This window comes from Vitis vinifera, chromosome 2 (genome assembly GCF_030704535.1).
Source record: "Vitis vinifera cultivar Pinot Noir 40024 chromosome 2, ASM3070453v1".
Lineage (NCBI taxonomy): Eukaryota > Viridiplantae > Streptophyta > Magnoliopsida > Vitales > Vitaceae > Vitis > Vitis vinifera.
This window is the reverse complement of record NC_081806.1, coordinates 2,243,647-2,255,685: the sequence shown is the minus strand read 5'-3', so window position 1 is coordinate 2,255,685 and position 12,039 is coordinate 2,243,647. Positions and strand designations below refer to the sequence as shown.

The 12,039-nt window shown below is 38.0% G+C and overlaps 1 protein-coding gene and 1 pseudogene across 1 annotated transcript; one reads left to right on the top strand and one right to left on the bottom strand.

Annotated features, from left to right (window-relative positions):
* Positions 1–1,955: 1,955 nt before the first annotated feature.
* Positions 1,956–5,561, top strand: LOC100247984 (uncharacterized). The gene is made up of 6 exons (XM_002278741.4): positions 1,956–2,847; positions 3,065–3,227; positions 3,407–3,583; positions 3,670–3,753; positions 4,389–4,470; positions 4,853–5,561. Exons 1-6 carry the CDS (start codon positions 2,480–2,482, stop codon positions 5,293–5,295), a joined length of 1,317 nt encoding a protein of 438 aa, XP_002278777.1. The 5' UTR covers positions 1,956–2,479; the 3' UTR covers positions 5,296–5,561.
* On the bottom strand, positions 5,257–7,897 carry LOC109121706 (pyruvate dehydrogenase E1 component subunit alpha-3, chloroplastic-like; annotated as a pseudogene).
* Positions 7,898–12,039: the final 4,142 nt, after the last annotated feature.

The window sequence follows — 12,039 nt, the reverse complement described above, 5'->3', positions numbered from 1 at the left end:
ATACGCCAGAAACTGAAACATCCCAAGGATTGTGGCCAAATCTTATTAGTCATGGTCCCTAATAAAAGTCTCATACACAGTCCATTTCATGAAAGCCTAAACCATCTGACTTTGTCTTAAATTCTGAGCCTAACTTGGCCCAAGCGCACAACTTCATCGGAGCTCTTAGGTAGGTTCCAGTTCAGGCCCCACCACCCCCATTACTTTAGTGAAGCAGAGAAAGCTAAACGTGTATTAACCAGTTACATCCAATCCGTACAGGAAGAAGGTGAGCCTCCATTATGAAGTGGGCACCATTGCCCTGTTGAGTTTGATCTCATCCCCTTCCCATACATGTTTAAAACGCCTGTTTTCTAATTCCTCACGGACAATAGGCCGTGTCACTCGTGATGTTCTAAAGTCAAAAAAGCTCAAACAAGCCCCCTGACCCACTGAGAAAAAAACGCCACCAAACCATGAGATTTATGATCAATCATTTGACTATGGCCGGTTCAGCCTTGCTCCCCTCCTTTCACCCATGTTGCTACTGTTCACACCATGGCTTCTACCGTGTAAATCTAATCATTTGAAGCATTTTAAATCGCCATCTGGTTTATGGTATGATCAAGCTTTAGCATGCCACCGACCATTCATCATTTTTGTCGTATTTGGGTCTAACCTCAGACATTGCTTATACCATTTGTTGTGTCAATGAAATCTTTGATATCATTACTTAATGTGAAACATAGAACATAATCAATCAATACATCTATAACCCAAAGAGTATGGTTTCACTGGTGTATATAAAATCATTTCAATATTTACAAAGAAAAAATTATTAAAACTATCTTTTATTTATCAAGTCTATGTTCTGAATCTTATTCTATTAGATATTTTTCATATTTTTATCTGATTTGTATATAGGTTTTAAGTATTTAATTTTTTATAATTTTGTCCGTTATACCTACTAAAATATTTATAGGAATGTTTTTAACAACTTTTTTTTATTCAATAACTATATCTATTCTTACAACAAAACACTAACATATAAAATATTCTATATATTATTCCTATGAAAAAAAAGTATATATTAAATGAAATGCAAAATAATTGAAGAAGAACTTGTCCAAAAGCTTACAAGGGCCTATTGTGGTCGCAAATCCAAACAAGACTAAGAATTTGATTTCAACGACCTAAAATCTTATTTAATGGAACAAAAAGACATTTGTAGGACGCTTAACAGCTAATAATACTAAACAACCTTCAAGGTCTACCAAACAAAGTAGTATACAATTCTTTAGTATTTAGTAGTGTTTCCCCGAAACAGAACACCTGCAAGGTCCATCCTTGGAGCCACTCCGACCCCATTGCCTCATCTCCAACACTTGACCAAATCCTTCTAATCATACATTAAACAACCCTCTAATCCATGGGAGATCATGCCTAGCTTAGAAAGTTCACGCCACACCAAAGATTTTTCAAGTCAAACTGTATGAAACCATCCTGGCTTCCAACACCACACGTTTGAATTGACCCTTAAAGGGCGTTTTGCCAAACTCCTTTCCATGGTCTACCAAAGTGCTTGGTCATTTAAAGACCAAGTAGTCAAATAAAATATTCTTAAAATTCACTCCTTGTTTAAATGATGAAATTTAAGGAATGGGTTTTTAACATGTAACAAATTGTTTAATTCCAAACAATTCTAATGGGTGTTGGCTGCCACCCAACTTCCATTATTCTACGCCCTTGGGATCGATGAAGTTTTAGATTTAGATTTTTCTAGTTTAGTTTTAATTTGTAATTGTCACATAATAAATAAATTTAATATGAAATTGAAAAAAATGATATTAAGGAAAAGATTTATTCAAGCATTTGAAAATTGTTACAACCCACGACGCGTCAAGGAAGAACGTGAAAAACGAGACATCGATGACAACAATTAGTATATAATAGGGAAGAGTGAAGGACGGAGGGAGCTCCACACACAAGAGAGGATTGGCTGACATGAGAAATTGTATGATTTACGAGTGATACCGTACGGATAAATTTCTCTAAAATAGCAGGCTTTTGGGCCAAATGTTGAGAGGAGTATAGGTGAAAGAATAGAATAAACCGGGAAGAATTGAAACGGGCCTACGGTAATCCGAGGAACACGTCTCTCTACCGCTTATCCTGCAATCCTTATCCCTAGTTCTCAATATACCTTGTCTTCTTCAGCCGCACCATATCTATTTCTCTCCGTTCCTTCTTCTTCCTATCTTCCTCTCCTCTCCTTTAAACCATCCGTTTTTTTTTACTCGATAAGCCTTTCACTCTTCATCCCTCTGTCTCTCCCTCCCTCCGAGCCCTGGAATCGGTGCTAAACGCTCATATATTCGATTCAAGACGAGGGTTTTTCCTTTTTTGTTAGGATTTTTTTTCATCGACTTGAGGGAGTCGAATTTTTTTTTATTATTATTTTAGCTGGGTTTTGGGTTGTTTTTTTTTTTTTTGGGGTCAAATGATGTTGGTTTCGGTGTTGTTGGAGATCTTACGGAGACCCACAATTGGGGATGTCTTGGCGGAGCTGATGATGTTCATGGCCCCGCTGTGGATTGCGGTTGTTGTTGGAGTTTTGGTGGGATGGACGTGGAAGCCCAAATGGGCGAATTTGGGAAGGGAAATGTTGGATTGTTCTTCTGTCCCCAGCAATTCTTCTCCAGCACCGCCGGCGGCGTCTTCCAGTACGGTTGCCGCGCCTTCATCTGTGTCTGCGTCCATTCCCTGCTTGAATTCGCTAAAGTTGCAATTGCCCAGTTGCATTTCTTGGATTGGCGACGATGGGATAGACAAGTCACTAATGGCGCCAACAGGAGATTCTGATTGCAGGTTTGTTGGATTCTTTATACACCAGATTATTCATCTGGGTTTTACAAAATTTTTTCCCTTTTTTAGCCTATTTTCCCAGAAAAACTCCAATTTCCTAATTCGAATTGCAAAGTAGATCAGGAGGTTGGATATATTTTTCAGAATCACAGAAAGGAATGAGTTTAAAAGTTGAATAGAAACTTGATAGCATTCTAACTGCTGAATTTCTCTTGGCCAGTCCATCCCAGCTGAAAGCAGAAAACTCGGTTGTTGTGGCAGAAGATGATTTAGAGCATCTGTGCCAACTTGTAGAGGTGAAAGATGGAGGTCCCGCATGGATTCAGATGATGGATCGCTCTACTCCAACCATGAGCTATAAAGCATGGAGGAGAGATCCTGATGTAGGCTTTCTTTCTCTTAGTATTTTCTCTTAGGCATTTGGTGGAATAAGAATAAATGAATTAGCACCCAGAAGTTAGCACATATGATTCTTCCTTCTAGGGCTTGCTCTATTTTATACAAATAGTTAAATTTCATATCTTGTGCGATTGATTGAGTTAAATTCTGTTGGGTTTGCTAGACTGGCCCTCCACAATATCGTAGCAGTACTATCTTTGAGGATGCTACTCCTGAGTTGGTGAGGGATTTCTTTTGGGATGATGGCTTTAGATTGAAGTGGGATGACATGCTTATATATGCTGCAACTTTGGAGGAGTGCCCCACCACAGGAACCATGTTAGTTCACTGGGTTCGCAAGGTAGGGAGAGTCTTCTGTTGTATTTTTCCATTAGTGGACTGTCTTGGTTGCATCGGCTAATTTTTCCAATCCTTTTTGTGGCACAGTTTCCCTTCTTCTGCAGTGATCGAGAATATATGATAGGTCGCCGAATTTGGGAATCAGGGCGATCATATTACTGTGTTACAAAGGTATGAGAAGGCAAAATTGTCTCTGTGTGTTCCATTTTTTTGGTTTTTCTGCTTTGACTCTGAAGTTAGGGAAGAAGGTTACAGAATTATACTTATTTTAGCTCTCTTGGACATTGGTTATCTTTTATGGATCAGTTTCATACCCCTTATTTGTAGAGAAAAGTTAGTTCTCTAGGTTATAACTCTTCTCTGTTTTTTTTCCTTGGCTCAACTAAATGAATGGTTATGTACTCTATCTTCAGAAGAAATACATGTCAAAATAACCATAGTTTTCAATTTACAGTCTGATAGATACTTGTAAAGTTAACCACTACAGAATTATGTGAACTAAGATTTAGGTTTAGTTACATGTGATATGTAGCAAATAATGAGGGTTGAAATATGCAAATGAACATTTACATACGTTTTTAATGAATATTTGTCCAAGAGCAACATTTATAAGCTACTAATATAAGTGTATGGTTATATAAGGGGGCCTGGTTTATATCTAATGGTCTCTTTTGACATGGAATCATGGATACTAATGAACTGGTTTTTATTGGGTGCATAGCAGATTTTTTTTCCATTCTTTTTAGCGTTCCTTTTGAATTGGTTATGCCAGCTTCAGTTGAGATCCTACTTTCTATATGTTTCAGGGAGTACCTTGCTCCTCTGTCCCACGGCGCAACAAACCACGGCGTGTTGATTTGTACTATTCTAGCTGGTGCATTCGTGCAGGTATATGGGGTGTTTAAGTTCATTTGTTACATGAATTTTATTTCAAGAAGTTGTTTGTTTTGCATAAGCCGAAAGGAATCATGTAGCCAACCTCAAGTAGTCTACACTTGGGACTAAGGCTTTGATGGGTCGAGTTGAGTATTTGCATTCTCCAATTGTTTTATATCGCATAAAAAAATGGAACACCTTTACCTCAGAAGAGAAAAGCAGTGTTGTTTTTCTCCAAAATTTAGAAGAATGAAAAATGGAAATAATATCTTGTTCAGAGGAAGATCTCTCCATTGAAAGATAATATATAATTTCAAACAGGATCATTTTCCAATATCCTTTGCTCACTAGAGAAAATAAATGGCTGAGATGTGTATCTGTTGGCATGATGCAGTTGAATCAAAGAGAGGGGATGGCCAGCTGACTGCATGTGAGGTGCTGCTCTTCCATCACGAAGATATGGGTATACCATGGGAAATTGCAAAGCTTGGAGTTCGGCAGGGGATGTGGGGAGCTGTAAAGAAGGTTGACCCTGGTTTACGTGCTTACCAGAAGGAGAGAGGATCCGGAGCTGCACTTTCACGTTATGCTTTCATGGCTCAGATCAACACCAAGGTCAGTGCAGACTACCTGAGATCGCTGGAAAGCACCAACAACGATTCTTCAGAGGTTGAAACATTTGGTTCATCTGAGAAGCCAATGGGTAGAAACATACCAAAGCTTCTAGTTGTTGGTGGGGCTATTGCCCTTGCTTGTAGTCTAGACCGGGGGCTCTTGACAAAGGCAGTCATATTTGGAGTTGCCAGAAGCTTTGCAAGGATTGGAAGGAGGTTGTGATTGAGGATGCCTTTGGCATCAAACCGTAGATGTCACCCAAGTAATTCACTTTTGTTGAAAGAGAAGTTGCCCAATGTCGGAAATCCTCGCTTGCTCCGCCGGATAATCATAGAAGGATGTATTATTTGTCTTGTATTTGAGCCTTGAGGCAGCTGGGGATCAGGAAAAGAGAAAGATCATATAGTCTGTATTCTCCATAAAAAGGTAATACTCATTAAAGTATCTCATGCTGCCCAATAACAAGCAGATTCAAGTCCTTTTTTTCATTTTGTGCAAATTTTGCTTATTTTCAAATGTTTCATTTCAATCGTGACGACTTCCTGAAACAGTAAACAAACGAGTCATGTGTTAAACATCATCCTCAAATCAGAGTTTATTAACTACAAGGAACTTGTTAATGGTAGGTTACTTTCATAAAACACAAATATCCTGGGGTTATCTATTTGTACCCATTGAATATGGAAAATATGAAGTGGGTTTGCCTGGTATTGGCCAAAACATCAAGAGTCTGCAGGAGTGATAATAACCTTAAAACTAGACAACAGTGATTAAATGTACCACAGCTATTTTGATTTGGCCATGCCTACTCTCTTTTTCATATTCATTTGGGGTTGGGCTTTTTCCCATTTGATTAGAAGTCATCAAGCCTGGTTTTGCAGCCACTTTTTGGAACAAATCTTCTCGTCATCTGTGAAATGCCAAGGAAAAAGGAAGTCTCACCACCATCTACAATTCAAGTTGAGGTTGCACCCAACTGCAGGTTTTAACATAGGCCATTTCTTTTATACCCGGTCCAAAATGATGCAGGTCCCATACCCTGCCCACAGGTGCAGAATCATTTGGCTGTCGCTTTCCTTAAAGTGACCATTATTGTCGGACCACTACAGCCATGAGCGCCTACATATATTAATAATCCTTGACCACATAAATTCAGCAGCAGCAGCTTAGCGGCTGCCGTGGTCTCAGAACCACTCCAAATTTGCCCCATTATCCAAATAGTATGATTGTTTGGGATACCAATGTAACCCCATCATCGAAAGTTACAGATAAAGGTTCAGTATGGTATTAAATTCTGCCCATCATCCATAGACAGCAGTCCTGCTGACAGGAAGTATCAGATCTGATGGAAAAGGATCTCAAGTCTGCTAATCCTTTAAAGCTTAGGTGAAACAGTAGCATTTGGCTTTTAACTCCTTGTCATTAACCACATTGTTCTCAATCAAATACTTCTTCAAGGCTTTGAGGGGATCTCTAGCAGCATAGCGAGCCTTCTCCACTGCAGGATAAATATGTGTTATACCTCCTCCCTTACAGATAACCACAAATGAGCAGACTGCATGAGCATGAGAATTGTTTGATAGTCTTTTAACCATTGAAAGTGGTTATCTAAAATTTGAACTGAAAATGATGTGATCACCAGGATGCCAAAGCTCATCAGGATTAGCCAATGAATGTCCCCTAAACCTGTAGGTCTCACATTATACTAAAGTTGGTCCTTCTTCCCCTGCGCGCCCTCTGAATTGCCTCCATAGCTTCCTCTCTCACCTTCAAAACATCCATACCATCCACATACACTCCAGGCATTGCAGATGCTGACCCTTTCTTCCATATCTCAAGTTCAGAAGTTGCTCTCAAATGCAACATCCCAATTGCCCACAAATTGTTCTCCACCACAAACATAATGGGCAATTTCCACATTGCTGCCATGTTCAATCACTCAGAGAAATGCCCGTTATTACAAGTTCCATCCCCAAAGAAGGCTGGTGTCACATGATCACAATCAGCCTCTTTCAGAACCTCCCTCCTGTACTAAGATGTGAATGCTCCACCCTGGCCTCTGCAACACCCAGTCATCTTGCCAAAAAATTAACTCATAGCTGCACGAGCAGGCACACATTTGCTAAGAGCATGAACATGATCTCTATGTGTTACAACACAATCCCCCTTCAAGAGCCTAATGAATCCCGTTGAGACAGCTTCTTGGCCATTGTAGAGATGAACGAAAGCCAAACATTTTTCCTCTATGGTACATCTGAGCACATATGTCCGTAAAGACTCTACCTAGAACCAATTCTTGGTAGAGGTCTAATCCTTCCTCCTTCATGATCAGCTTGTACGTACGAGAGGGAAAAAGAAAAAACCAATCACATGGGATGCATTATCAAATTTAAGGCAGTTAAGGATCTTGATGAATTATCTGATTGGAGAAGGATGAGATCGATGGCAAAAGGTATTAAAACGGAGTTTCTGGGTGGATCCCAGGAAGGATGGGGTGGTTTTGTGGGAATTGGTTGAAGGATTTTCATCGCAGAAAGAGGGGTTGGAGGGTGTTGATCTCAGAGAAAGTCAAAAGACATGGGGTTTTTTTATTGGGGTCTCAGAAAGAATTGGGATTGAGATGGAGACGAGAGTATGAAGAGGGATGAAGGAGCGGAGGAAGCAAGAAGAGAGGGAAGGAGAGGTTAGCGGAGAGGCGGCCACGAAACTACACTAGTCTATGCTTGTGAGAACTCTGCATGGCCTTCAACCACATCACCCTTTTTCCTTCCTAAACCAAACTCCATCACACCAATCACAACGGAATAGGGAGGAAAAATCTACGCTAAACCCACCAATTGAAGTTATGTTTATAATAAAAATGGAACCTAATATACACTTGATCATTTTTATCACTAATTTACTTGATAAGGAGTGATTGAAAAAAAAGAAAAAAGACCAAGTAATTCTTTTGTGTCCAATCAATCATAAAAATGATATTTTAGAAATGTGCATTGCATGTTAAAGAAGATCCATTTTGATAGGAGAACCCTTTTGGCAAGATGGTTGAACATTTGTTTTGAAAGGGTTTGAAGGGCTTTAAAAGGTTTGGGTGCTTACATTTAGGGTAACACTCAACGGATGAGTGAGTGTTTCTTAAAAATTATTGAAATTCTTAATCCAATTAAAATAAAGAAGATATTATGAATAGGAAATAGTATGCATCCACATAAGAGATAAATAAATTTATATAAAAAACCGCTACATCAATTGCGTAGATAAAAAACATGGGATCTAAGACCTTTAATCTAACCATTTGTGAAAAATAAAATACACATATTTACTCCATTGCATATCATGATTTATATGCAACACAATACTTTCAATGTTTCAATGAATTCGCCTCAACCTTTGAGGGGATGCAAGTCATTCCAACGACTTGAAAATCAAATTTATGAAATCTGAGAATTTAGGTAATGATAAAACAAGTTAGGGTTTTCTCCATCAAAATCTAAAATAGGTTTAAAAGGGAATATATAAGTCCAAGAACCTAAAGGGTCGAAAATGGAATTTTCTTTAAAAAATAAAATTGTAACTTTCCAAAACAAGTGACAAATAAATTTAGGGACAAATGTGTTTTGAACCTAATTGGACTGGAAAATTAAGCTTTGGTCCATATAAGTAGCATAATTGATAGGGATGATATAAAATATAAAAAGACCAATATACCTTTCAAAACTATTTTCTACCACAATGTTTGACAAACTTTTTGATGTTAAATTTTTTAAAATAATTATTGTGAAAATTTATTATTTTTAGAAAACTAATTTTAAAAAATATATATATTCTAAAAATATATTATTTAAAAAAAATAAATTTGACATATTTTTAGTTATTTTTTATATACACAATTTTAAAAATATATATCTTCCAAGTTGTTTGATTTTTAAATAATAATAATAATAATAATTTATTTTTATTTTTATTTTTTTGGAAAATGACGTATTTTTTTTTCAAATCACTAAATTATATTAATTTTATTGAAGTTTACAAAATGAATAAAATTTAAACTAATGTTTTTCTACTCTCTTTTTTTCATAGTGAGCAAAGGTTATTTTTGAAAAAAATAAAAAAATCATATCCTTATTATTAATTTTCACATTTCCTCTAGGTCTCGGGCTTAAATGATGAACTTACGTAGACCAAACCTTAATTTTTGGGCCCAACCAGGTCCAAAACACAATTGTCCTATAACTTTATGTTGTAAACTTCTACACCAACTCATCGGTAAAAAATCAAAGTGTTTAGGACCTTAATTTAACATCTTTGGAGAATAAAACATATAAATTTACCCAGCATATCCTAAAAACTTAGTACCTATATCGTGATTTATGTTTGCGACACAACATCTCTAATGCTTCGGTAGATTCGCCTCAACCTTCGAGAGGATACAAATCATTCTAACAACTCGAAAATCAAATCTATGAAATTTGAGAGTTTAGGGAATGACAAGAGAAGTTAGGGTTTTCTCATCAAAATCAAAAACAGGTTTAGAAAGGGTATATGTAAATCCCATAACCTAAAGGGTACAAAACCAAATTTTCAATAAGAAATAATATTTAGCCTTTCTAAAAATTAATTAAGACATTTTGTCTCTTTGAACTCAATCCATATCCTTTCACATATTAATTTGCCCTCTGACCAACTTTTTCAACTTACATATAACAATCCGATTGGATGAACGACAGCCTAAAATCTAAAGGGATTTATATGTGAGAATCAAAATGAACAAAATAGTTGTAGAGAGTTCCAATGGATTTTAAGTTTTAACAGTTCATCGAGAAAGGCAATTGTAAAGAAAGCAGGGGGAATTGGAAGGGCCACAGGGAATTCCTAGTCTCAGATGAGATGATGTGGTGGAGTCCTTGTTGTACTTGTTGATTTTTCTCAAGGTGGTTTTAGGTGATCATCTGGAAAGTTTCCCAGCAAAATTTTTTACTAAGAATCTTTGTTGTCAGGTGAGTTGTCTTCCTTACCTCGGACGCCCGAGAAGCAACCTGAGAAAAGATGACGAACCCCTTGAAAAATCTATCTTGAAGATATATTTATGCGGCCTAGAGGGTGATAGGGTTCCCATCTTCTTTGATTTTCCAAGAAAATTTGTCCTGTGAATTTGCTCTTTATTTTTTTGCCTTTTTCTGGGTCTCTTCTTTCTTGGTTAAATCATTGAAAATCAAACAGAATTCATCTCAACCATCTCAGATAAATAGAAAGAACCAGATATTAACAATCGAAACCAATCAAAGAATGGAAAATCATTTGAATCATCGTATTCTATAATATATCTATGATTCCAGTATACAAACAATAAATCAATCGACTTCTATATTTCCCCAAATCCATCGAATTGGGAGCAAAGAATTCCAAAGTAGGACGGTTATTGGTTAGAAAGAGACGAGGGTCTCGAAGCAGTGCAGTCCATCCAACTCTGGTGCGAACCGGGGCACCCTTTCCTTCCGAGGCTTCCCAACAGACGCCGGCGGCGATGGGTTCCCCAACTTTTCCGTGCTTTGCTGCGACTCCATCTTGTTACCAGACGGCAAAGACGACTTCAGCTTTTGGCTCAAGAATTCGAAACAAACCGCATCAAAAGAACTGAAGATGGAATTCATGCTGGGCTTGATAGCAAGAGAAGAGAAGATTGACTGAGTTGTTGTTTGAGCTGATGATGAGGAGGGAGGTGTGGAAGAAGGGTTTATATAGGAGGGAATTGAAAACACGGAAAGGTGGGAATGTTAATCCCCTTGGAGTAAGGATCAGATTGCGGACCAAGGCAGGAAGCATCGCGCCGACAGCGTGTTGGACTCCTTCGGTGGACCACCTCAGCAGTTGACAGCCAACCCCCACAACAAAGAATGGAAAAATCCCACGACTGAAACTCATACATGGCCATTGGTCAACTTTCAAGTCGTAACAGCTCGACCACGGAAGTTGCTGATGGGCTCCATCTCATTGCACGAGACGTGTTGGCTTCTTTAAATACAGCCCACATGCGCCAAGACTCCTCCATTGGGGAATTGGGACATGGACTAGGCAAAGGTGGAGGAACCTGCATGGTATATTGTCTTTGATTAATTGCAAGGATCCAGTCGTTCTTCCCATTCTTCCCATTTCTGATTAATCAAATTGGGAAAGGTCGAGTCAATTTCTGAGTTGAAATCACCTTGAAATTTTGTCTATGACATGGTGGGCAAGAGGGGCTGCACCCTCTAATGCTTTTCACGAGCTCATGTCATAACATCAACTTTATGTCAGTCAATCTTTATTTTTAAATCTACGAGGATCATTGTCTTTGCTTATGGAATTTTGGATCAAATTGACTTCTTTTACCAGGAGGGGCTGCACCCTCTAATTTTTTTCAATACAAGAAGAAGTTTCTCACTGATGAAAAACAATGGAGAAGAAGATAAATAATTAAATAATAATAAAAAAAACAAATTCAAGCCAATTGTTATAAATCATGAAGCCACAATTTGTTTTGTTTTATTTTAATTTCCCAAACTCTTTCGCAACGGTACAAAATAAATGGAAGGCATGTAACACTTTATTTATACCATATTGTATAATAATAAATATATATTATAAAGTTCTTGGACAGTGATGAAAATAAATTCAGTAGAAAACAAGCGTTTCAAAAGATTCCAATCCATCAAAGGCAGGCGCAGAGGCCCACTACATCTACAAGATCCTGCGATTTCACGCTGCCAATCTTCTTTTTACTTTCCAACTCATGAATGGGCATGGTCTTTGAGTCCAGTTGTTCCGCACCTTTCCAGGGGAGGCGGAGGCAACCCCAGCTCGTCTCCGAAATAGTCGGCACAGATGTCCCCACCAGAGGACCTGAAAAAGGACATTGTCGATCCTTGATCGCAGGAGAGACGGGGAGAGAGAGCTAAAGAGAGTGGGGACACGATGAGGAAGAGAATA